The following is a 26,687-nucleotide window of genomic DNA, read 5'->3' on the forward strand; positions in this document are numbered from 1 at the left end:
TCATGACATTATGGAAAATAATGAACTTTATCACAATATTCTAATTTTATGACCAGCACCTGTAAGCATGTGATCGCATGCTTGATAAGTTGGTGTTTTTCTTAGTGGATGCCTGGTGGAGTCATCTGAAAGTGAAGAAGTAAATAAATCAGATTTGTCTGTTTTATTAAAGTGGCTCAAATAAAATATATAAAATTTGTAAAATGTTTTAATTTGTCGAGAGGGATCGCACAGACTTATAAAACAGTTTTGTTTCCATGCTTATATGCTGTCCACACCTTTCAGTCCAGTAGGTGGCAGTAAAGCTACTCAAGCTGCGTGTGAGCTTCCCAACAGCTCTCAAAAGAAGAAGAGCTCAGTCTGACTCCTTTCATTTCTCTTCGGCAGCATGACTAACATGGAAAAGTGGCCCGAAATAGAGAAAGCAGCGACAGAGCAGAGACGTGAGCTGGTTTTACAGGGCGGTGGTGTTGATAAGAGGATTTCTTCCTGCGGGGGGCTTCCCTCCTCTCTTTATTCCCTGCAGCTGCTGAATTATCTTGAAGTCAGCCAGTGTCCGAGTTTGACAGAGATCCACGTTGAAATCCAACATCTGACCAACCTCCAAAGCCTCGTCCTGTGCAGGAACAAGCTGGCCTCTGTCCCAGATGTCATCGGCATTTTGAAGTCGCTAAAGGTCCTGGATCTGTCCGTCAACAACCTTAAATGCTTGCCACAGGGGCTCACTCAGTTAAAGGAACTGAATACTCTTAATGTGAGCTGCAACTGCTTAGAGGGTCTTCCAGATGGCCTGAGTCAGTGCACCAAGCTGGCGACCATCAATGTTTCCAAGAACCAAATCACTACTTTCCCTCCTGATCTCTTCTCTGAGCGGCTGGACCTGCTCAGCACCCTGGTTGCCTCTGATAACTCAATCCAGGAGCTGAGTGGAGAGATTTGCAAGCTGTCAGCTCTAAAGGTGAGATCTCACAAAGCACTGTGCAATCCATCACGAAACACTAGTAAGTGCCCCTCAAGTCAAAGTTCAGACTTAAATTCAACTGAGAATCTGTGCCTAGCCTTAGGGAAAAAAATCCTGAAAATATCTAGGACTAAGCTTGAGGTATTTTTGTAATGAAGGTTGTGCAAAAATCCCAGTCTCCTGATGTGAAAAGCTAGAGACATACCCTGCAAAACTGGTTCTGCAATCTTTAGTCCTGAACACACATGTACCCCACACTTTTCACGGTTTTCTTTACCAAAAACATGAAAAACCGTTTATCATTTTCCTTGTATCTCACAATAATGCACAACTTTGTATTGGTCAATTATACAGATGTAAACAATCGAATTACGATTAACTGTTGAATGAATGTTTTATCAGATTAAAATTAGTTCCCAACTACTAGCAACTTTTAATGCAAGAGAAAAGTCAGGTTTTTAAGAAAATGGCCCTTTATTAATTGTTAGTTGGTCAATAAGAGCAATCAATTTTAGACTAAGTCATTAATCAAGAACTTTCATCCGTAGTCTATTACATAAAATCTCCATATAAAATTTTGAAGTTTACAGCTGTAATGTGACAAAATGTGCTATTTTTCTAGGGTGTGAAACTCAGCTCGTGCATACGGTTTTGTCTTTCTTACCCCGGCCTTCACAGGTGCTGGATGTCTCCAACAACAAGCTGAGTGAGATTCCTTCGGATCTGAGCGACTGCCCCAAGTTAAAGGAGATCAACTTCAAGGGCAACAAGCTTAGCGACAAGCGCCTGGAGAAGATGGTCAATGGCTGTCAGACCAAGTCCATCCTAGAGTACTTGAGAGGCAAAGGAAGAGGAAGACGGGATGAAGAGGGAGGCGACTCTGACAAGAAGAAAAAGCAGCAGCAGCATAAGAAGAAGAAGGGAAAGGTGAGAGAGGAACAAGACGAGGTGGAGGAGCTGAACAAAATGGTGGTGAGGGTGCTCCATGTCTCCGAGGCGCCCACAGCGCTCACAGTTAAGGTCAGCGCTGAGGTCAAAGATGTCCGACCGTACCTGGTGTGCTGCCTGGTCAGAGGAATGAGTCTGAAGCCAGGGAATGCTCTGAAACGCTTCCTAATGGCTCAGGTAAAAACCAAACACCCAAAATGCTATGTTTATGTTTGCTTCCTGCCACTAGTTAGTAATGGGTAACTACTCAAATGTTTTGCAGACAAAGCTCCATGATGATTTGTGTGGTAGAAGAACAATTGCAACCATCGCAACCCATGATGCCCAGCTTGTGAAAGGTCCACTGGTTTACGATGTGAGACCACCGACCCGACTGAAGGTACGCCGCTGCAGAGGGCTTTCATTTGAATGCAACTTCCTCAATAGCAGTTCTAAATTACTGTGCAAACGTCTTGGCCATCATCAGCAGGTTAATTCAGCAAAGGAGCATAAAAGAAAACCTTAACGGGCCTTCAGGAAACCAAAACACTGCAGGAACCTCTTTGGCTAAATATTATAAGGAGTGGTGGAAAACGTCTGCACAGTATTGAAAAGCATCTAAAGCATCTAAAGTTTCTCTCTTGAATGAAATATTTCTCAGGTGGTGCCCCTGGGTCGGAGGGAGATGACGGCCGTCGAGCTGATAAGACAGCTTCATTTAGAGGCCGATGAGCTCAGGAAGCAGAAGAAGAGGCAGAATGTGACTGGCCTGCACAAGTCAGTAACCCTTCCAAACAACATTACATCTGCAGAGTTAGTTTCCTCTGGAAATGTCAATATTGCATCAGACCACAAAAAAAAAAGACTTCATGACAGCTTAACATTATAGAAATTTTATGACTTGCACAGTCATGGGGAGGATTGCTGACTTGGGAATTGTCCAGCAGAAACGGAGGCCTTCCTCAAGGAAGGCAAGCAATAGAAGGTCTTTGTTCGGGAAACTTTAACAGAGAAAGCATACTGATGAGGACTTGAGTGGAAGTGTCGGAAGAAAAAAGACTGGACTGTTGCTTGTCCTCTTTTTGAGATGGTCCCAGAGAAGGAATGGCGAGGAAATACATTTCAGTCAGCAAAAACACTCTTGTATTAGGATTGTTTTTTTTTTTATTTTTTTTTTTTATTATTTGTCTCGTGTAGTACTCTGTTGCAATGTTCTGGTCCTTCAAAACCATCTTTGTCTCTGCCAAGTAGTTTATAGATTTCTTCTTCAACAGATACCTGCAGCTTTTGGAAGGAAAATCAGTCTACCCCTGCTTAGTGGATGCAGATGGAGATGTGATCTCATTCCCACCAATTACTAACAGTGAGAAAACCAAGGTCTGTGCTTAGTGTTTGTCTGCTGGGTTTCTTTTGAAGACACTCTGACAGTTAAATGAGTTTTGAACAACACTCGTTTAAACCGTTTGCAGAAATCAAATCGTATTTAATTTGGCACGTGCATCTGGTTTTGCAAGACGACTCTGTCATGCCCCAATATATTGTTTCTTCTTATCCTATAACAGAGTACATAACTTCTTTCTTGTGCAGATCAAGAAGACGACTACAGAGTTGCTGATAGAAGTGACGAGCTCCACCAGCCTGCAGACCTGTAAAGATGTCATGGATGCCTTGATCATAGTAAGCGTCCAGTTTTCTGTATCTTGTTTTGCTGATACTATTTTGTTTTCTCTGCAGACGACCAATAAATCGAACTTTCACATCTGACAAGCGTCAGGATGTGTGAAAATGAAGTGTTATATTTCACGTCCCTGTTTGTCCTTAAGGTGGAGGAATGTTGGTAAAAATATTTGTTCTCTGCTCATTTCCAAGACCTGATTGTGAATAAATGTTAATGTACTTTTTTTTATTATGAAAAAGAGTTTTTTTATTTATTTCCAAGCACCAAGCAGCTATTGTCAGAAGTTGTTCTTTCTTTTCTTCTGTGTCCTTCCCTCCCTCACTGCCCTCTTTCCTTTGCTTTTTTTATTCCTTGTCTTTCCTTTCTCCTCATGTCACTTTGCAGCATCTTTCCTTTCTTATTTCTTATTGTGCCTTTATTCCTAATTGCTCTTTTCTTCTGTAACTGTATCCATCCTGCCTGCCTTCTTTCTGGTCTTCCTTTCCTCTCTCCGTTATGTCCAGTCTTTTCTGTCGTTAATTCTTTGCACTCATCTCTCCCCTCTCGTCTTCCCTTCCTTCCTTTTCAGGTGTGTTTTCTTACTTCTTAAGTGTTTATTAGGCCCAGGTAGTGTTGCCTGGGCCTGATAACCAAGCCAACACTCCCTGCAAAAATCTTTTCTTGTCTTTTAGTGTCTGATTAAAATTTAAGCTACGTTACAATGCGGATTTGCTCAGATGTTTAACAATGAATTAGATTCATTTCAGGGCTTTTTAATTGGAATTAATCAAATTAGAAATGTTAATTTAATTGTTCTGACATTTCTTTGTGCAGCAGCAGCTTCGTTGTACAGTTGATTGCTTCTGTTTCCTCACCAGAAAATGGCAGAGTTGAACAAGTTCACTGCTGAACATCAGGAGGAGGCCGGGTCAGACGGAGAGGAGGATGGCGCACGGCAGCCGGCCGCCGACGCAGAAACCTCCAGCCAACTCATCGTCCAGCAGGTCCGAACCGTTGATCAAGATGGGAACCTGAAGGTTGTTTACCCGTCGAAAACGGATCTCTCCCAAGAAACCAGTAACTTCACTGTCATTTGGTAGTAATATTTTATGTCAACACCCATTTACATCCGATTATTTTAACAGTTTTCTCTTTCGAACCCTGAGCTTTTATCACAGTCCTTTAGGTGCTATGCATCCGTCTAGTTTTCACACATTCAAAACAACCACATTTGTATGAAATATTGACAGAGTGTAAATGTACCCATCGAGCTATTGTATGATTTATTTTTTCATATTTTTGGATGCATCCCCAAGCAACAAATACACCAAATGTGATCTTTTTTTTTTTTTTTTTTTAACGCACACAAATGCCCATTGGTTAGTGTCGCTTACTTTAACTGGTGACTTTTTCTTCAGATTTATTTTGATTCATTAACTTTCATTATTTATCTATTCCGTTTTTTTGGCATAGTCCTTTCTCTCATGCAGGGGACAACATGGTAACTGAACCAGAATGTGGGGTTCAGTCAGAAAAAACAAATCATGAACACAACAATGACACAGATGCTAAATTTATTATTTCTTGACAGTTTTAATTCATTAAGCAGACCTGAGTAACGTAACTCCTCAATGGGAACCAAACACACTTGCCAACATCTGCTGAAAAATATAATCATATAATCAAATAATCTCGTCCAATTACAGACATTAAACATTAGCATGACCTATACTAATCTGGGTATGATTTTGTACTTGAAATAAAATCTTATATGTGCTAACAATGTGTTTTCCAATTCTTGTTCATGCAGATCTTTCTGAAGTCACTCAAAAATCTGCAAACAAAACAGAATTTTCAAATCAGAAAAGAAACTTGCTGCTACGGATAGTTGCGCTAAGAAAATGGCACACCTTTGTCACAAAGGGTCAAAAAAAGCCTTTAAGCTACTCACATTCACATGTGTATGCCACCTCCAGGTACTTGAATGTGCCTATGCACGGGTCTCCAAAAACTGAGTTGTGGGCTCTGATTGTGCAGCTGCTTTTCCCGTTACAGCTGCGGATGACCAGGTGACAGGCATACATACAGTTAGTGCTGCTTTCCCAGTGAAACAAAAAGTCTTTTTTTTTTTTTTTTGAAGCAGTTTTTCCCTTTTCCATTTATGTTTGTTTGTAAAATTTGTCTCTTAATCGAGATTGAAATCTCAAAGGGCACATTCACACACTGATGATGGCAAGATACTGGACTGTAGCTACAGCTGCCCTGGGGCAGTCACACAGAAGCAAGGCCGCAATTTTGCAGCACCGGCCCTTCTGACTTACACCAGCAGCCAATGCGGGTGAAATGTCCAGTATCGTGCAGGCGGACTGGGAATCGAACCGGCAATCCTTCGATTGCAGGGCGAGCAGTAATAAGACCAGGATATGGCTGGTGAGATTGACTGTGGTGAATCAGATAGTTCATGACTTAAGAAAGGAAGTAATTAGTTCACATAGGGCCAGGTTAGTTTGGTAAGATGTTTTTGTTTCCCTCTTAATAGTATTACTTGTTTATACTTGGTATACATTTTTGTAAATTAAATTTAGCTTAATCTGGAAGTTATAAGTGGAACAAAAAAGAACAAGAGATCTGTTTGGAGACTAACACTTCATAGCTCTATACTAAATGCTAATGTTTCCACTGGATCTTTTTATGGATACACAGTAAAACTTTTGAGCCGCATTTAGTTGTGTCTGAGGTTAAAATTGTATGAGGAGGTTTATTATGGGATTTTATGTTCATTTCCCTTAGGAAAATGGCCCAGTACTTACGTTTGAGCCACTATGTTGGTGGGGTTTGAGCAGTAAACGTTTTCAGTTTGAGAGGCAGGTCGTCTGTAAGAGCAGGTGGTGTGGTCTCGGCGTCCGTAGTCGGCCCCATAGACAAATATGACCTGCCCGTAATCTGATCAAGAGCAGGACAATAACTTACACACACAACAGTGATAAAGTAATCCTGCCCATGTATGTTTAATTCATGCTCATTCATTTGTAAATGGAAAATAAGTACTCACCACAATTCAAATGTGCATAGGAGTGTTCACATGTGACAAGACGATCTGTGAAAATGAACAACATGGACAACCTTAGACATTTGACAGCTTCATGTGCAGCTCAGCTCAGTTCTTGGTGCCGTTCAAAGGTGACTGACGTGCTGGGAGGCAGGTGTAATTGGTCTCCAGATACTTGGCGATGCCGACGCAGGGATCGACGCTGCGAACGTCACCCGTGTTGAACTCACAAACCCTCTTGCCATCACACCTGTTACAATGACAGTTGAAGCACGCCACTGAATTCCTCAATAGGGCAATAAAAGAAAAATAATGTATGCAGAAGATTGAATATAATCACTAAATCTCTGACTCCTCACCAGTTAGTCCTTCTCTACCTAAATGTTGCGCATCTTTTAAGTAAAGGGTACTTTCCTGTTTTTTTGTTTTGTTTTTTTACCCTCAGTAATCTTTTATGCTGCAGATTTCCAACCATTGCTTTTATGCAGAGTTGTAAATGTCTGCTGGTTGTTTGAGATAATTATTATGCTGAAATATTATTTGTCATGAACATTAAAGATTATTCCCATGACTTTCTGTCCAGTCCAAAGGAAAAAAAATAGTTTCAAATAGAAAACGGTAGGTTGCTAATAAAATGCCCTTGATTTATCATAATCAAGTGAGCACGTCTATAAATCTTTGGTCAGCTTGCAGGTCTGGGTACTGACACAACGCTGTGGCGGAAGACATCAGGAATGACCAGAGAGTAGCAACTCCTAGTTTATCTTGGAAGGAAATTTAGCTAATTTTCAAACAATTTAAAGATCCCTGCTCTAAAATAAGAACCAGGATTCACATGTGCCAAAAAGTAAATAAATAAATAAATAATTGTGACAAAAATGTAACTTTCCAAGTCATAACCTGCTCTCAGTGGTGCAAAAAGTTTGTATGCACAATGTGCAACAATGCATAGGCGCGCTGCACTTGAGGGGGTGCCAAAGCAACAGCTAAAAAGTTATTTTTAGTCGCCATTTTCTGTATTTAACAGCTGTTTGTGCGTGTGTGAGTGACTTGATCAATAACAGAGGCACAACACTGATTAGACACCTCTCAGGAGGCAGAAGACTTGGAAGGTACAATACTTGCCCCTGCTGTGCTTAGCGACATAGTTTTGATAGCTGAAGCTAGTCATAATGAGGCTACCTCTTTTTGATGATGTCCACAGTGCCCACTTGAGAGCACTGTGTGTTGGCAAGCTGCTGGGGAGGCTTGCCCTCACTGCAGATCCGTCGGTCAGCTCGTCCATACAGGGCTGACTGCACACTGATCACTCCGTTATCTGTTACACACAACAGAAAACCATAAGGAACAATAGTGGATGTTTCGCACTTGATATTTGCTTTAATTTCTCCACCTATTATGCAAAGACAGTTTTCCAGATACAACAAGCTTGGCTGAAATTCATAGTTTACAATCAAGCCTTTTTTTATATGAGCAAAGCTGCAATGACTTTTCTAAGGAAATGTTTCTTTTGTTAAAGCTATCGCCGTCACAGTATAATATGAGACAGATAATCGGTGCAAAAAAATCTATCTCCTCTGCCTTCTATTGTCCTGCTGTCATCTACAAAAATGCACTGCTCCTGGTAAAAAAAACAAAAAAAAAACACTATAGGTTATTTCATAAAAACCAATCACCGCTTACATAATCAGCCTTGTGTAGGCGTTGACCGGGAGAGGTGCATTTTTGCAGATGGCAATAGTGACACTGGGAAGAGGAGCTCTAGCTTTTCACAGATTACCTTTCATACTATGTTTTCACGACACGGTGACAGTTTTAACATGCAAGAAGCATTTTTGTAAAAGTTGCATACTCCGACTTTTAATGTAAGATTTATTCAGTTGTAAAGTAAATTTAGATCGTTTAGCTAACCACAGCTCAAATGCTGGATATTATCGCTGTCGTCACAGGTTGTGGCCTTTTCGGTAACAGCAACTGTAAATAAAAAACAAATAAATAAATGAAAGTGCTTTAAGTAAAAAGTATTAGCTATGTAAATTTGCATAACTGTAAATACTTACCAGATACCATGAGTAGGCAAGCTGTTGCAAGCACTAGGGATGGAGGAAAGTGCCAGATTGTAATGAAAAAGCTCACTTTACATTTTATTATGAAACTGGCCAAACATAATCATTCGGTTTTACAGACCTTACTTATAAAATTAGCAAAACATAATCACAGAGAGAGAATATACTATTTAGGTATTTTTGATTTGTTATACCAGTGATCACTGTTATAATGTTGAGAGTACTCACACAGTGCAGAGTTGAGTCTGAAGAGCAGCATGGTTCAAAGACTGTAGTCTCCAACGAGAAGCTGGACTGATGCTGACACACACAAGACTCCTCTATTTATGTGGCCAGATGAAGAGCTGAACAAAGGCTCGACTTTATTCAATTGGCTCATATCCACCTGTAAAAAAATGTGACCATGACCACAGTGTAACTGGGTCAAGATGGAGCAACAAAACAACCACAATGACTTTACTGTACAAAGAATATGACTAAGTGTGGCTCCTCCCATTAATAGCAGCATGCTTAATGATATTGCAGTTAGAGAGGTGAAAAATGAATGAAGGTAAATCCAAAGTTACCTAATTTTACCGTTATGGTTGTTTTTTTTCCTCTTCAAATAAGCTTTGAGATGACTCATCCATTTACTGTAAAGGTAGTCGGTTCTGTGATATTTCTCGGATGTACTTCCTTGAGGGAGGGCTCCTGTACTGAACGATCACAAGTTCCCCCTAAAATATGTGAATCATTTACTTATACTCAGTTTTTTTTTCCCTTAATGGTATGACTGAGGAAGACTCATTGGTTTGACATTCTACTGAATTTCAAAGTGCAAAATTACTACATCAGTGACGAAGCTTTCATCTGAAGTTGTTTGATCTCTACAGTTAACGAACATTTAAATTAGTCATGGTTTAAATTAGTCAAATGAAGGTTACCCGCATTATTTTCTTCTCATTAAAACAATCCATATTTAAACTTTCTTCAAATTAAATGTATTTTAATGTTACAGTTCTGAACATGAAGCTGATTTTCTCCTGTAAAATTAGGCTGATGTGGTTAGGGTAGAAGTGCAGGTCTGGCAGAAAGCTTTAGCCTAACAAAGCCAGGCCCGACTGACTCAACCATGACTGATCACCCTGTGGATTAAAAACGATTTACCATTGTCTGCGCCGGCGAGACATTTGGATTTTTCTCTCATCTCAGACAGAATTTAAAACACTCCCTCGCGAGTCCACAGATTGTTTATAATAGAATTTTAACTAATACAAAGTGGACACTAATCCGTAACAGATGTGGTAATTTTCCATCCAGTTCTTCTAAACATATTCTCTTTTTTTATCGTATTTTAACACCCAAAAGAAGAAGTGAAACCAAAAAAAATTCAACAGAATTCCTTGATTCAGGTGTCAGATAAGGGTACTTTTATTTTAAGTTTATTTGTTGGTCAACAGAGAAATCGGTTGCTTTACAGACAACAAAATCATTTATAAAACTTTGATTTATGTGTATAGAGAGTTTTTTTTGCCCCACCCCATCAGTTTAAATTTTAGAAAGTTCAAAATTTTTCCAACACTGACAAAGCACTTTAAAGATATAGTTCTTGATAAAATCATCTATTTAGGTTAAATGACATATTATATACTGCAAGCAGCACTTAGACTTCTAATTGTATAAATGTACAGTGTTACTGAATTATTTCAACTTCTGTGTCATTAAAATTCAGATTCAAGTTGAAACAACGACTATAATACTTTAAACGTCAGCATTAAAGTGTCTCTAGGACAAATGAAACCTCCTCTGACTAACATTTAAAATGTCACCTGTAGAAAGAACATATTGAAGATGAATTACAGTAACAGCATTGTGTGTTGCAGGTTTCCTGAACAGTCAATAGCGCCTGTTGTTAGCTCTTATTCCCTCCTCTTTGACTTCCTGGAACACCTGGAATTACCAGATAAAGTCACATTCCTGGCAGAAGTCTTAAAAAAGGAAGTTTTTTTTTTCAAACTTTAATTATATATTTTATTTAACATGAGAAAGTAGATGAGCAAGAAAACAGCCCTTAAAGATGACGGATGCCGATTATTCTGTATTTTTTGTATGATCTGTTTTTTATATCTCCTCATCTGGAGTGACAGGATCTGGGGAGGAAAAAAAACAAAACAAAGCAAAAGATTTGTTTTAAGGTACTGATTGAGCAACATACTCACACTTTTACTTTACAATTACATACCAAATCTACTTACAAACTGAAACAATGAAGATATATTTATATACTAAAGTGTTTAGGCGCTTAAAAATATTTGCATCTGTTCCTTTTTTTTTCGTGGCAGATGTAGACCTACAGCTAACGTCAGCGTAGCTCAAGACAGCGTTTCAGTCCACTTACACTGACAGTTGTAAGCCACCTCCAGGTACTTGTAAGTGCCCACACAGGGATCTCCAAACACAGAGTTGCTGGCTTTAATGATGCAACTGTTTTTCCCTTGGCAGCTGTAAAGGCACACAGCGAATACCATTTCTCAAATGAAGGCAGCCCAGTTATACAGCCTTGCCGAAACAAGCTGGAACAGAATGGAGAAACTACCTTTCAGCAACTTTGCTGGTGGGGCTGGAGCAGGCTGTGTTTTGGATCTGATTGGCTGGGCGTCCATACCGACATGTGGTCTGGTCTCTGCGTCCGTAATCAGCTCCATGGACAACAATAACCTGGCCTTGATCTGACAATAAGAAAGGATGGATTGTTATTAAGTTTGATATACATACATATATATATTTATATATATAATATATATATATATATATATTTTTTTTTTGCCATGTAGGTTATATGTATATTTTTAAAAAGTAGATCTTACCACAGCTTAAGTGTGATAAAGAGTGCTCACATGTCATGCGGTGAACTGAAAAAGTTACAGAAATCACATGATGACAAAATTAACCCCAAACTCTCTTCTGCTACGACGGCAATACATGCAATATAAATCTCCATGACTACTAAGTATTGGTTTCCACGGCATCACTTATATATTAAGCACTCTACTACAATCAAGAATCAAATGAAACACATTTTTTACTTAACCAAACCCAGGCGGGGTGACTCACAGGCGGGAAGGCAGGTGTAGGTGGTCTGCAGATATTTGGCGGTGTTCCTGCAGGGATCAGAGCCTCCAAGGACATCTGTGCTCAGCTCACACACCTTTTTTCCATTACATCTGCAAAAACAAAAATGACCAGAAATCAAATGGAATCACAAAAATTCTGACATGTACCAACTTTAAATATGGGTGTAATTATTCTGTACTGTACACCTACACAGCTGAGCCACTTCAACTGTGTACCTTTTCTTGACGACATCAGCGACGCCAGCAAGAGAGCAGTGAGTGTTGGAAACCCGATCTGGACTCGTCCCTTCACTGCACGTCACATTGTCCGTACGTCCGTACAGGGACGTCTCGACACTTATCACGCTCTCCAAATCTGTAGGAAAAAAACTGAGTGAGACTTCAAAGGTTTTAGCTTAACACTAAACCAACCTTTTAATCCTTTCGTTCCAAGTCATACCACAGCTCAAACGATGCACAACGTTGTCCACACAGGTGGTAACAGTCTCTTTGGGGATACCTAAGGATGCATCATGAGAGTATGATTATAATACAAGAAGCTTGGAGATGTATCCACACTTCTTCAAACCAGATAGAAAAGCTGAGTACCTGCATCTACAAGCAGCCAGGTTGATGCCAGATCTGGGAAAGAAGATCTACTAAATCCTTACTAACATATGACAAATCAGAAGCAATTTAACCTCGTCCAGTAAGACATTTTTCCACAGTAGTAATTTTATGAGTTTATACTCACACAAAGTAGCGCTGACGAGCATCATGGTTATAGAAGATTCAAACGCTGGTGCACAGAAAGACTGAGGGTGGGAACAGGCTTGCTCGGTATTTATTCATGTGAAACTAGGGCAGCCGACTGTTTTTCATAAGAAGTCTGAACCTGACGCCTGTGGCACTTATTCAGCTGGCTATAGCACACCAAAAATCGACAATAACATCATAACCCCAAGAGGGATATGAAGCAGACATCCAGTCTGGGAGCAGCGAAGGGAAAAAATAAAAATTAAAAAAAAAAAGTTCAAGATGCTTGCAGCAGTGAGCCAAGCCAGATCTATATTGTTTAAAGGTGGCAATAATGAATTAAGATTTAAAATGTAATTTTTTCCCACAGGGTGTTGTTACGAATACTCAAACTGGAAGGATTAAAATAATAATCATGCCTTAATGGGTTAGAGCGTTTACCGTTTCAGTTACAGACTCATCCTTGTGTTTGATGGGTCTAAAAGTTAAAACATGCTAAAATAAGTAACTTTATGATACAGCTTTGTTTTAATAGCTTATGGATAAAAGTAACACTGTGACCTTCATTAATATGTGCCTCATTAAATTGGTTAAGCATAGTTGCATTAACTTTCTCAACTGCAGATCGAGTCATTTCTATTGAGCACTTTACGTTATAAATATTTTAATTTGCAAAGAAGAGCTCAAGTTTGTTGTACAAGAATGGAAAAAAAAACCAGACAGTAACAACAAAAAAGAAGCAAACTGATATAAACATTTCAGAGGTAGGAATGTTCATAAATGTGTTATTCATATTCAGCTTGTAAGAAATATGTAAAGGGGTTCCCAAATGCTCTGACAGTGATGTACTATCCTTCAACAAATGTTTTATTTTTCCAGATGTAATGTGTTGCAGCCACATTTTGCAGTACTGCTGGCTCTTTTCATATCAGAATTTATTTGTTTTTGCAATGATGAGTAGGAAATAAACTTTCGCTGTGTTGAAGTAACTTTTCTGAATTTCTGAGATGTTCCCAGTATGATTAACCAAATACACATAAGATTTAGACTTCTCAGTCTAAATGGACCGAGAAGCTCCTGATGGGTAAAATAAACTTTTATTGGGAAAAACAAATACTTAAATTGGATTCTTTAATAAGAGTTCACAACTGGAGCAAAAATATTTTCCTAAAAAACTTTGGAAGAAAAAGTCCACTTGAAAATGTTCATAAAACTTGTGGGGATCCAAGGGGAATATTTTCGTTCTTTTTGAGAAGCTTGAGAAGTATTAATCAAGAAAGACTAGACAACTTAATAGTGAAAGGTGCTTTATATAATTGGAAGCGATGCGAGGTAAATTGCACATCCTTCACCACATCAGCTGAAAAGAGCAAAGGCAAACTTAAAGACGTTGAAAACATTTGAGTACAATGGAGACATATGGACAATCCACAGCAGAAGGAGAACACGTCATTAAAAGGAACTTGAGGCCTGTAGACTTAGATGAGATGTTATTTGAGAGAACAATTGATTTACAGACCTTCACAGCTGGTTGGTCTTGACCCAAACTGTTCTCCAAACTCTCAAAAGACCTTTTCCTCTTTTTTCTACCATTTTCTTTCAGATTACGCACATTCACATTTGTATACAAGTACAACCGATCATACAATAACGAGAGATAAATGAACAAAGTAGAGATGGTATTTTTTTAAGTTACTGAAGAGCAGAAATAAAACATTATCTTAAACTTAATGTACAGCATGAGATTGTGGATTCATTTCTTTTCTTGGCTTATACAAGAACAAAGTCCCCACCAATAAGTCAACTCAAAGTGAAACGTTTACAGTAGAAATTCATAGTCTTAGTAGAATTGAAAGTACATTATACCCAGAAAGTTCATGTAGAAATCTAAGCAACAGTTAAAAATATCCACATTGAGCCATTATTCCCAACAACAGTTACAAAATTGATAAAAATTCCCACATTTGACAATTAAGTAGTCAAATATGTTCAGAAGAGGAACAGTCTTCCACTATGGAGAGGTTTGAAAGTAGAGAAGTTTTCGAAGGAAGTTAAAGGAACCGGGCATCTGCTTGTACATCCCTTTTGCAGAGTTTTGGGAGACTTCGTTGTTAACCTGAAAATAAACCGTGACAAACAGGAGACGATTGTGGTTGTTTAAAAAGATGTTGATAGGTGAAAGGGAACCTTTTTGTGTTGGTCTAATAAGTGAAACTCACCATCATCAGCATGGTGGCCAAGTCATGAGTGGCTGCGTTTTCCTCAAGGATGCGGTCCAGTGTTTCGATATACCAAGAACCTGCCTTTGTGTCTCTCCAGGAAACGAAACCTGAATTGGTCAAAGAGCCGTTAGGCTGGCAGGATGTTCTCGGTGGCTACACACATGTCTTAAAAGTTCAGACATACCAGGGAAGGTAGAGTAGGACACCAGGATGTCACTTGGGGTGGGCAGTGATGTTCTGGCATCCACCTCGTCAGTGATGCTCAGAGACTCGCTGCTGGACGACGTCGTGATGGCATCTGTCTGGTCGTCTTGCCCGCCCACCGATGGACCAGTCTCCTCAGGAGACGCATCAAATCCTATGTCTCTTTCATCTTAAAGACAGGAAAAGTGTCTCTATGAGAATGTTTTTTTTGTTTTTTTTCACATTTCAATTTTGACTTCCAATCAAAATAAGAATTTCTTTGGTGTTTACTGGTGTACCTCCGCCACAGGCCTGAATGAAGAACAGCTTGGGTTTTCCTTGCAAAGAAGGACAGTTCTTGCCGTTGAACAAAGTTGTGATGTCCTGAACTGTGATGTGAGACCCGTCTGTTCCATACACAGCGCCAGGGAAACGACTGTGATTCACCTATAAGCATCATTTAAGCACATATGTTCTTAGATGCCTACTGTGTTTAATATCAAGCAGATCTAGTTTCAAAGAGTTTTCTACAGAATTCTTTTGAAGCTAAAAGATCATAGGCCTATCTTTTCTGTTAATCTATAAACCTTTACTTTATTTATGAAATGACACAACAAATGTCCTCTCAAAAAAATTGACATTATGCCTAATTTTGTTCCTTTATGTTTATTGGCCCCCTTGGTGAACACTTTTTCCCCCTTTACTGTAGAAGCCTAATCTAACACAGCTTTAATTTGTGAGAGGAAAAAAATCTACCATACTTCTCGCAATTTTGCTTAACTGGAAATACTTGTAGCATTTATAAATTATATTTTTAAGTTGATTGAGAACATTGTAACTGATTTAGGAAAGAAAAAAAGAAAACCTGAAGACTGACCTCAGTCCCATGGGAGAGCATGATAACCACACAGCAGTCGTATTGAGAGTGATCCTTTTTGGACAAAGCTGACAGTTCATGTCTGATTTGCTGAAATGAGACAAAGAGTTAGCTGAGCTGCCTTTTTTTTTTTTTTTTTTTACACCGTTTCAGAAACGGTCATAGAAGAAAAGACTCACTCTTTGCTTCAGATTTGTCTTGACTTCCACAGTAAAGTTGAGTGCCAAGAATCTTCTCTCCAGCTTTTCACTGTCTATGTTGGAGCCTTTGCGATTGCTGAGCTCACTTTGAGGCTCAAAGTCTGCATTGTTAATGATGAGGCAATAACCACATGGACTGGAATCCATTTTATAGCTCTGCCACACAAAAATATAGAAAAATCAACAATATGTAACCAGAAATTATATTGTCTACCCAGAGAATTACCAAAATAAGAACATTAGTGAAAATTAAATGGTACTTACCTGAAGACTATCTCGGCGTGTCCTGCCTTCTGGCCTTGGTTTAAAGTACTCCTTTTCAGGTGCTGTAGGATTATATACATTAAAGTACCTACATACATTGCAGCTCAATAATTTGAATCAGTTTGTATCACTTTGCATATTTTAAAGCATAAAAGCAGATGTATTGATGGATCCACCTGCTTTTATACTTTGTTTACATTGGATGAAATCCCAATATAAACAGTGGGACAGATAATTACATTTTGAATACCTTTTTCCCCCCCAGCATCCAATGCATCTATTCCTTGACCAATCTGTCTGTATTTGACATATTACCTTGATTTGCATAACGTACAAACTGTATTTAAAAATAGTTGCACTCTAGCAATGGGATTTGTATCAGTTTATCAATAGTTGAGAAAATGTACTTTACAACAAATAAAGTCCTGCAACTTTAAAGGAATTCACTGTTTATGATTTTTTTTTTAAATAAATTTGTTATTTTAATGTTTTATAACTCATTTAAATTGTTCTTTAACTTGGTAGTGAAACAAATGTTATTTTATACACTGGACTTTTAATTTGAAATTGTATATACCTGATAATTATCAAAACTGTTCAAAATAGAATGAGTTATTTTTTATCTTAAAATTTCTTCTCATAATTTAGTAAGCCAATAGCAATGAACACGTTTGGAGGGAAGTTCATTTTTTGCAATTATTATGTCCAACAACCACATTTGGAGAGCAGAATTTCAATGCAGACTTGACAGAATTATAAGGTAAGGGCCAAGATTATTTTGTTGTGCTTCCAACCAAACATGAAGATGGTAATTTATTGATTTGATTTGTTATTTCGGTATATCCTTGGATACAGTAGACATAACAAAACAGACAACCTTAAATAAAATGGCAACATTTGTACATTAGACTGTGTTTTCTATAAAAAACAAAACAAAACCTATGGGCTTATTTACATTTATTAAAAAGGTATATAAAAATGTGCTTCTCTTACTTGGACTGGAAGACTTATCGGGCCTCTCTACGGGACATATGGGGACAATATATTTACTTTGTTTATTAACATCCATAGGAGAGGCTGGGAGAGACAGGATGGATAAAAAGATTAGAGAGTTTTCTGTGTTAAAAAAAAAAAGTCACGGTGAATGCTGCTTGTGTCTAACTTACAGATGGGCAGAGGTTGTACAACAGGGCGGACCGCTGTGGGTACTGGTGGAGCCCTTAGCAGAGTTTCTATCAAACCCTGCTGACCCGATTCACGTAGGCTCTCCAGGAATAACGGAAAGGCTCGATTCCCTCGGGTCTCTAAGTCCAGGACTAATTGTCTGGCCTGGTCTCGTCTGGTCCCCGAGCTCTGACAGAAGACACCGTCGCAAGTCTTTGTCATTTTACTTTTGTCCTGAATACAATTACTCAAACACAGTGACATTTACCTTAATGTCTTACCTTTATCGTATCAATCATGTCCATGGTGAAAACTCCCTTTTCAAAAAGAGGCTCATAGAGGACTAAAGGATCCATAACTGTGACTAAGTTGATCCTGTTTCGTTGAAGAATTTTCTTGTGTTGCTCCTCCATTCTTCAGCCACCGTATTAATAGCTGATCGGTAAAAACAGAGGTGTACAGAAAATCTGTACCTGATAATGTGGGGGGGGGGGGTTGTCTGTTTTTATCTATTCAAGACCAGCTTATGACCTACCGTTTCGGAAAAACGAAACTTGTTCTTTCACACGTAGAAGGATATCACGGCTCATATTTTCTCGGTTGCACAAGCTACTTCCTTATTTACATCGCAGTTGTCTCTTCTGATTGGTCAAAGCAGGAAAGACGGAAGAAAAACAACAATGTGCGTTTGATTATTATCACAGCGTATCTCGTTTAAACATCCAACGTGCGGTGACGTTCACGATCCGAGCTGTTAAACTATTTAAAAAAAATCTAAATAAAAATTAGAAATAGTCCGAAGTTTTCGCTAGCAAAACTAGTACCCGTTGTACATTTTCCTATTATATTTCTATTTCTGATAACGGCAGTATGTGTAATGTAATAAACTTGTACATTATTATGGTTGATTTTGTCATATACTTACATGTATATTTCTAACACTTTTTGATCTTCTGTGTGAACCAAAATATATTGATTATGTTGTTACACCTGAATTTCCCAACTGTGTGGCCATAAAGGCTGTTCTATTAAATTCTATCTGACTTCCTGGTTGACTGAAAATAGCTTTGACTCGAAATCTAACTTGAGATAATTGTACATAATAATAATAATAATATTATAAACTAAGTCTTATTTGAGTTTGAGTTAATTTATGTATAATCATTTACTATCATTGATGTTACAACTTACATATCTAATTGTATATAAAAACAATTAATTAAAGTTTGTTGAAGGTGTTGACTTTAGTGTTTTTTTTATTCGAAAACCCAAGTTTCTAGGGTCTATGAAGAAACTGCCACTCACAACATGGCGGAATCGCAGACTACTCAATTTCCCAAAGCGACTTTCGAGAAATGGCGCCTCCTCCTGGCCTCTTGCTTCGCAGTAGCAGATTATCATTAGCCAGTGCTGGAGGTACTGTAGGATGCTGCGGAACACGCCCAGTACATTAACCTCTAGTGCAGTCTGTGGTCTTTACACATTAATTTTAACCAGGGACGAGGATCTGGAAAGGAACCATATGTATCCTAAGTATGTGGCGTTGCACTGGTTGACTGCATCAAGCCGGGGTGACTGAAGCAAGCTGGAGAAGCTGCAGCCCCTGTGGTAACTAATCCTTAACAAAATTAGCATACACGCGTTATTCAAGAGGGATTACATTGATGTCACAGCTTTAAAACATTCGGTTAAATTCTTACAGTCCGCTGCTGTGTCATTTATTTTTGTAAGCAGTTGTGGTTTAGGTAATCTTCACCGTTTTGGATAAACCGCTGTATCACATTAACAAGCGTATAAGCTGAACCATGATGTCAAGTACTACGGTCTAGTTTTATGGGGGGTTGATAATAATGATAAAAAATATGGCAATACACAGACGTGAAAACATTGACGCACGCACAAGAAATGATCACATATTGATATATCTCTCTTTTTTATATATATCTGGGAAGGAAGTGATTTACTAACACCTAAAATAGTTTAATTTATTTTATTCATTAAACAAAATATATTAACAAAACTCATCCAATTTAGAAAAAAACGGATGTTCTACTTCCAACAGCTACTCTTACTGAAATAACTTCAGTGTGTCACAATCATTTGACTTCATATGTCAAATGATTGTGAATTTTAAGCTAATTCGCAATCATTTGACTTTATCCATGTGCTTATTGAATGCCATTCTAGTAGAAGTAATAGTATTACTATTCAATAATTTCCAGCAAGTGAAGTAGAAATAACTTTTGTTGATTTGGAAAGCCACAGAGTTTAATAATTTGCATCATCACTCTAAAAGAAATTTGCTCCATTCCACATTGTCAGCTGTGAGATGTTCAAGGGGTTTCTTGTCTCACCACACAGCATCTTAAAAAGTTAGGTCTAAGCTTTAGTATAGCCTAGGATTTGCATTTTTGTTGTTTTTTGTTCTGTGGTTGTCGTAGAATAGAAATCTAATATCTTGTCCCTCAGGAGGGAAGTGTATTAGCAAGTCCGTAGTGAATTTACTTGGGTGTTGTATCATTTTCATGTTTCATGGTCCAATTCTGTTTCAGCTTATATATTTTTACAGATTTCATATTTTCCTCAAGCTCCTGCCGATTGTTGGTGGAATTCACAGTGGATTCTGTGGTGAGCTGACCATGTGCAGCTGCAGCAAAGAAATCCTGTTGGACCCCAAACTAAATATCTAAAGTTTAAAGAGTGAAAACCCTCCTACAAAATGCCAAGTAATGATTATGCTCATCAACTGGTGTAATACAACTGTTTGGGATTTTAGGTAATTTAAACGGGAATAAATGTGGGGGCATCCTTCTTTATTCCTCAGCAGAAAGCGCATTTTCCTCAAACAGTTTGAATTTCTGAAACATTCAAATTGTTTGAATTTCACAAAAAGATTCAAAAGGTCTTTTTTTTTTTTTTTTGTTTTAACATATGACTTTATATGTGGTTTCTTTGATGGGTTGAAGGTGACCGATGGCTGGGTCAAACATGAATCCACCTTTGGCTGTGATGGCTGTGGTGGTCCTCTCTGTCCTACTGGCAGGAACAAGCCACGCAGCCCCTGAGATGGACCCCTACAAAATACTAGGAGTAACCAGGAGTGCAAGCCAGGCAGAGATCAAGAAGGTCTACAAGCGCCTCGCTAAGGAATGGTGAGTTTTTTTTCCAAAATGCTATCACTCTCACTGGACTCTTCTCAGATCATAGCTAATGAACTTGTCCTTCTCAAGGCATCCTGACAAAAACAAAGATCCAGGTGCTGAGGACATGTTCATCAAGATCACAAAGTCTTATGAGGTTTGTCTACATACTTTTATGTCCTTTCATTCCAAGAAGCCAGACTTTCTTGTCAATTTTTAAAAAGACGTTTAGTTTTAATAGTTCTGCAGGCTTTCCCAACATGGTGTCATACTACTAGTGCAACAACAAATATTTAAACATCATATACATATTTAAACATTTTTCTACCCCCCCCCGCCCCAATCAATAGACTGTACTGTATGACACCAATAGGTCCACCCTAACAGTACCGTACCGTTGTCCTACTGGTCAAAGAGGCCGTAGTATGGGTAGGAATATGGGTAGGAGGTAGGGGCTGCTTTTACATCAAAAATAGACAAAATAGTGTACTTCACCACACCAACTTGGGCTTGTGTCGCAGTGCTCAGTGGAAGTGAGGATAAAGTGAGACTTTCAAACCTACAAACATTCCTATCTAGCATGGTGGAAGCAGCGTCATACTGAGCATCTGATTTACTGCCAGAAAAATTTGTGTCAAAAAGGCATCATTAAAGACCCAACTCAACACTTGCGTCTGAACAATGCGTGTGTGACTGCAAAATGTCATCTAAGCTAATAGCTGCTTGGTCTGCAATCCAGATCCTGTCCAGCGAGGACAGACGTGCCAACTATGACCGCTACGGGCAGACTGATGACACCCAAGCCTACAGCAGCAGCCGATACAGACATCGCCAAGACAACTTCTACTTCGACGAGTCCTTCTTCAACTTCCCATTCAACACCAAGAACCACAGGGACTTCACCGACAGCAAGTACACGCTGCACTTCAGCCAGTACGTCAGCGAGGTGGTGCCCGACAGCTACAGGAGGCCGTACCTGATAAAGATCACATCCGACTGGTGCTTCAGCTGCATCCACATCGAGCCCGTGTGGAAGGAAGTGGTGCAAGAGATGGAGGGTCTAGGTCTGAAATTCAACCTCTGAGCCACATTGAACTGCTTTAGTCGGTTGAGAAAATAGAAACGTATTTGTAAATGTCTTGGCTTTTGCAGGCGTCGGAATAGGCGTGGTCGACGTTGGCTACGAGAGGCGTTTATCCAATCACCTCGGCGCCCACCGCACCCCGTCCATACTGGGTGTCATCAGTGGAAAGGTGACGTTTTTCCATTATGCCGTAGCAAAAGAACACCTGAGGCAGTTTGTTGAAGACCTCCTCCCTCAGAGAGTTGTGGAGAGGGTAAATATATCAGTGCCTAATCAGCCTGATGTACATTTCATCAAATGAAAAGAAATGCACGCAGCGTTGTATATTTTCTGTACTTCAGATCACCGACAAAAATGAGCAGCAGTTCTTAAACAGCTGGCATGAGCTCAACAAGCCACATGTGCTTCTGTTTGATCAAGTTCCTGCTGTCCCTCTGTTGTTCAAAGTAGGTTCCAGTCATTTTTGTTAATGCAAAATAAATTTGAGGTTTCACGAATGTAGCCATGGCGGCTGTTAACTTGTGATTATGTCTTCGTAGCTGGCAGCGTTTGCTTACAAGGACTACCTGCAGTTTGGTTATGTGGACCAGGGCCTTGCGGAGACGGCCGAACTGCAGAAACGGTTTAACATTAACACTTATGCTCCGACCATGCTGGTCTTCAAGGAGAACACGGACAAGCCTGCTGACATTATACAAGTACTTTAAAGCAACACGTGCAAAAATCTGATGTCTTTCTATCATTGTTTGGTATTAGAAAGGTTTCTCTTAGCATGTAGTTAAAATGCACAATCTCCTCGCTCTGCAGGCTAAAGGAATGAAGAAACAAATCATCGATGAGTTCATGTCAAACAACAAGTTCCTCCTTGCACCACGGCTCGTCAATCAGAAGCTCTTTGATGAGCTCTGTCCGGTCAAACAGTTCCACAGACGCAGGAAGTAAGGAGATCTAATTGATGTCAGTGTTATCACATTTTCAGGCCTTTCTTTTCTGAGTTTATTCTTTGGCCTCTGGTCTCCTCAGATACTGTGTTCTGTTGATGACAACAGATGAAGAGACATATTCCTCTGGAAATCAGGAATTTCTCTCATTTGCATCTACCAACACAAGGGATGTTGTGAGGTTTGCTTATGTGTACCAACGGCTGCAGCAACCACTCTGTGACATCCTCATGCACAGTGAGGACAGCTCTCAGTCAACGCCGCAGGTACAGTGCTCCAAACAGCATGTACAAAAGCATCGTAACGAAATAGTACAAACATTTGAAAGTATTTAAAGTCTGCACTTAACATTGGTTTTGGGGATTTCTTCCACGCATTGTTGATTTCAGTCACTGAGCTTAGATGCTGGATGCTCCATTTTCCATTCACTGTGGTTCATTCTGCAATGAAATGAGGGTCCAGTATTCATGGCGGTAGTGATAAACTGCAGTGCCTTTTCCATTATTGGTTCTTTTTGTTTCCAATTGGCATGATGTCGCCTGTCAAATGAGTAGGTTTTGTCAGCAACCCATCAGTTACAGGACTATCGTGTTCTACCATTGCGATGGTGGTACCTTGTATCCTTCCTTCTTTTTATCTTTCCTTCCTTCCTTCCTCACTTATGCTCTGTGCTTTGCTTCCTTTCGTCCTTTGGTCTTTACTTCCGTACCTTCTTGAATCTTTCCTTTGTCCGTCTTTGAATCCTTTTCTTTTAACTCCCTTCTTTCTGTCCTTCTTTAGGTTTTAATTTGTGGGTTCTTGTGTGTCTGTGTGTGCGTGCGCAGGTGGTAATACTGGAGAGGCGAAACACAGCCGGCAAAGCTTTGTTCAAGCCAGTTACGGCCTGGAACGGCAGTGAGGAGGACAAGCTGCGTCTCCTGGAGGAACTGGAACGACTTCAGAAGGACCCGTCCATCCTCATACATGATGCCATGCTGCCTGAACTCAACAACGAGTTTGCTTCGGTACGATCATTTTGAAGACAGTGGTTGCATTGCAGTGGTTACTTAAAGCCAAACAGCTGTTCTGTCTCTCAGCGCTGTTCGTATTTTTCCTCGTTAGATGTTTGTAGTCCGGTGGATCTATGCGTCTTATGACTACCTCTCAGAAGTTATTGATGATATTCTTCATAACAACTGGTAGGCAATCGCTTTTAGTTTAAAAGCATATTTTATGAGAGAAACTTTCCAACTGTGAAATTATTCACTTTCAGGCGTGAGATGATGCCTCTTCTGTCCCTCATCTTCTCTGCTTTGTTCATCTTGTTTGGAACTGTGGTGATCCAGGCCTTCAGGTGGGTTCTGTCTGCGGGGTTCTGAGTAAAACGCAAGAGATGAAAAGCAAAAACACGGGTATAATTCCTCTGGTTGCAGTGACTCCAGTGAAGATAAACAGATGAAACCAAAGGTGAAGGATGGAACCAAGGCAGAAAATGGATCATCAGGGAGGCAAGAATGCTCCTCAAGCAACCATGGATTAAATTAAAGACTTATGCCTTTTTTTTTTTTTTAAGCTTTGTGTTGCTATTCATTTCAGCCGACCTCCAAAAAAGAATTTTGTGGAGGTGACAGAGCTGACCGACATCACCTACTTCAGCAACCTGGTGAAGCTGAGACCTGGACACATCAATATAGTCCTGGTTCTCACTGATGCCTCCAAAAATATCCTTCTTAGCAAGTTTGCCAAAGAGGTGTATTCTTTCACAGGGTAAACTCTCAATGAACTTTACGCGCCGTATGAGTTTTACGGGTGGAATTTAGACACGCGTTCTCATTACTGCTTTTCCTCTGCAGGACCCAGACGCTGCACTTCTCCTTCCTGAACCTCGACAAGCACGGCGAGTGGATGAGCACGCTGCTGGAGTACGCACAGGACGCGGCGCAGATCGATGCGGACGAGGATGACAGCGGGAGCCGTAAAACGGACTACACCGGGTTTGTGCTGGCCCTGAACGGCCACAAAAAGTATTTGTGTCTCTTCAAGCCGGTCTACACCGGAGAGGACCTGGACGGGAAGTCGTCTGAAGACGAAGCAGGGATGTCAGTGGGCAAACCGAGGCCCGGTTCCCGTGACGGTCATCCTCAACGCAAATCCAGTCGGTCCCGCAGCACATCCACCCTGCAGATTCACCACAAACTGGACCGTCTGGGGCTGTGGATGGAAAGACTCATGGAGGGCACCTTGCCTCGTTACTATGTTCCCGCCTGGCCAGGGCTTGATAAGATCACACCAAGTAAGTAGGTCGAAGTGGAAAGATTTCATCTTCAACTCCTGTGACATAGCTTCTGTTATGCAGGAAGTTTGGCTAGATATGCCCTGTTTTCTATTATAGACCTTTAATGGAGCAAATTTATGATAAACAGAATAAACATAAGGTAACCATTGAGGAGCTCTGTGAACGTGCTGTTGGGTTCCCCTTCAAAAATAACCCCAAGCAACCTTTAGCGATGTTTATTCTTTATTTTTGATTCCCAAGCACAACTCCTAACCTCTTCAGTTTCGCTGGTTTTTCTGTCTGAACCCCAGCTCCCTACTATAATTAAGAACAGGAGAGACGGATCAGAAACCCGGCACAGCTTGAGCCGATCACCCTCATCCTGGTGCTGTTCCCTGCTCCACTTTATCAACTCTACTCTGCAGCTGGAAATAATACCATGCCCCGCCATCACAGTCTCATAATACTGTGCTCTTTCTACACTTTAATCAGACAATAAAATGGAATAATAAAATCACTGTGGCCACCTCTGCTCCTGCTGACAATGGGTCAGCAGGTCAGAAGCTGTGCAACATAGATAACCCATTTTCAGACAGTCACAGAAAGGCTGAAGATGGGGAATTTAGCTTCCTGCTGCCTCGTGTCTAACCTTTGTGCTGCTGTGGTACGAATCACTTGTGGCTGATTTGTTGTTGGTTTTGGAAAGTTCCCATAAAATCCATGTAATTACTTAAGCAGTTATAAAGCTGTGTTTAAAGGAGAAAAAAACTGTGAATAAAGATGCATGAAACTAATATCTAATGTCTTGGCCTTTTTATGCATCTAAAAAATATATACATTTTTGGAAACAGATTATACTGCTGTAATGATCTGAAGGTGCACGCTGTGGTCTTCCTTGGTCCTGTGGTCCAGCAGAAAAAGAAAACACGCTCTTGCTTTTGTTAGGTGCAAAGTGTATTATACCTGTGAACATTTAACAAATGCGTTTTTCAAATAACCCTTCAGTAGCCTTCTCCTGCTTACATCAACTTAACAGACAGTAGCTGTGTGTAGCCTTGAACCCGACAGCATTTTTCTAAGACTTGCGTATTTTCTAAGAGACGCTACAATGTACTGATACACCGTCCTCTGCCCGTGAGTGAAAGTGAAACAGTTTGATACTTTTTTCTAATAATTTAAACAGAGCTTGCAAATACTGTTTGAATTAGTTTGCTATTACTTACTACAATCATGTTGAGTTTGTATCTTAAAAACTGTGTCCTTGGAAACTCATTGAAATATTTATGTTATTTAATCCTGTGTGACATTTATATGAAAAAATATACTCCAGTAAATTGTTCCAGGTTGTATCAGATTCATTTAATGTGTTGTAATTCAATCCATTTTATTTGCCCAGGGCACCAAACGGGTTTATTAATAAAGACAAGAATTGTGAATTTATTTTGACATCTTGAGTCTGTTCTTTGGTATTCATGAAAAATTTGACGTAGTCGATCATTTTGGACAAGACAGTAAAATTTATTTCCTATATTTTTCTATTGATTTTAACATTTGTTGAATTCATTATAACAAAGGTTGTAATGAATACAACTTTACCACTGTAACATTTTGCTGTAAATATTTGCTGCTATTTATTAATGTTATTTATTTTTCTTATGAATTCCATTTAAAATATGCAGTCAAATTTACTCTTGTACCTTGTGTTGTTATTTCACTTGAGTAATTCAACTTTTTGGCTTCAGTGAGCTTAAAGCTGCAATTTTATATTATTATATTTTGTATTTTGTTCTGTTTTGTCCACAGTTTTTTCTTGAGCTGTTGATTCCATCCTTGGAAATTTGGGTTGTAGA

At 39.5% G+C, this 26,687-nt stretch overlaps 4 protein-coding genes across 4 annotated transcripts; 2 read left to right on the forward strand and 2 right to left on the reverse strand.

The window, feature by feature from the left end:
- The first annotated feature begins 256 nt into the window (after positions 1 to 256).
- lrrc47 (leucine rich repeat containing 47) lies at positions 257 to 5,325 on the forward strand. The gene is made up of 7 exons (XM_015057742.1): positions 257 to 958; positions 1,640 to 2,086; positions 2,172 to 2,288; positions 2,550 to 2,665; positions 3,163 to 3,265; positions 3,476 to 3,565; positions 4,424 to 5,325. Exons 1-7 carry the CDS (start codon positions 389 to 391, stop codon positions 4,643 to 4,645), a joined length of 1,665 nt encoding a protein of 554 aa, XP_014913228.1. The 5' UTR covers positions 257 to 388; the 3' UTR covers positions 4,646 to 5,325.
- Positions 5,276 to 12,618, reverse strand: LOC106963023 (L-rhamnose-binding lectin CSL1-like). The gene is made up of 17 exons (XM_015057740.1): positions 12,507 to 12,618; positions 12,362 to 12,394; positions 12,213 to 12,272; positions 11,990 to 12,128; positions 11,754 to 11,863; positions 11,507 to 11,551; positions 11,236 to 11,368; positions 11,038 to 11,141; positions 10,763 to 10,789; positions 8,655 to 8,687; positions 8,506 to 8,568; positions 7,777 to 7,912; positions 6,735 to 6,844; positions 6,598 to 6,642; positions 6,356 to 6,488; positions 5,497 to 5,600; positions 5,276 to 5,379 (listed from the first exon to the last, which is right to left on the reverse strand). Exons 1-17 carry the CDS (start codon positions 12,529 to 12,531, stop codon positions 5,372 to 5,374), a joined length of 1,308 nt encoding a protein of 435 aa, XP_014913226.1. The 5' UTR covers positions 12,532 to 12,618; the 3' UTR covers positions 5,276 to 5,371.
- Positions 12,619 to 13,798: 1,180 nt separating this feature from the next.
- casp9 (caspase 9, apoptosis-related cysteine peptidase) lies at positions 13,799 to 18,061 on the reverse strand. Its single transcript, XM_015057743.1, has 11 exons — positions 17,954 to 18,061; positions 17,700 to 17,853; positions 17,421 to 17,607; positions 17,248 to 17,331; positions 16,255 to 16,316; positions 15,970 to 16,146; positions 15,791 to 15,880; positions 15,213 to 15,360; positions 14,915 to 15,103; positions 14,728 to 14,837; positions 13,799 to 14,624 (listed from the first exon to the last, which is right to left on the reverse strand). Exons 2-11 carry the CDS (start codon positions 17,829 to 17,831, stop codon positions 14,520 to 14,522), a joined length of 1,284 nt encoding a protein of 427 aa, XP_014913229.1. The 5' UTR covers positions 17,832 to 17,853; positions 17,954 to 18,061; the 3' UTR covers positions 13,799 to 14,519.
- A 707-nt stretch (positions 18,062 to 18,768) lies between these two features.
- Positions 18,769 to 26,277, forward strand: LOC106963024 (dnaJ homolog subfamily C member 16-like). The gene is made up of 15 exons (XM_015057741.1): positions 18,769 to 19,026; positions 20,385 to 20,570; positions 20,649 to 20,715; positions 21,298 to 21,622; positions 21,711 to 21,895; positions 21,984 to 22,088; positions 22,182 to 22,340; positions 22,450 to 22,580; positions 22,666 to 22,849; positions 23,408 to 23,587; positions 23,685 to 23,761; positions 23,836 to 23,916; positions 23,996 to 24,070; positions 24,159 to 24,329; positions 24,416 to 26,277. The coding sequence occupies exons 2-15, from the start codon at positions 20,392 to 20,394 to the stop codon at positions 24,861 to 24,863; spliced, it is 2,367 nt and encodes a 788-aa protein (XP_014913227.1). The 5' UTR covers positions 18,769 to 19,026; positions 20,385 to 20,391; the 3' UTR covers positions 24,864 to 26,277.
- The last annotated feature ends 410 nt before the right edge of the window (positions 26,278 to 26,687 follow it).

This window comes from Poecilia latipinna, unplaced genomic scaffold, assembly GCF_001443285.1.
Source record: "Poecilia latipinna isolate Pla-1442-1.1 unplaced genomic scaffold, P_latipinna-1.0 Scaffold1487, whole genome shotgun sequence".
Taxonomy (NCBI): Eukaryota; Metazoa; Chordata; class Actinopteri; order Cyprinodontiformes; family Poeciliidae; genus Poecilia; species Poecilia latipinna.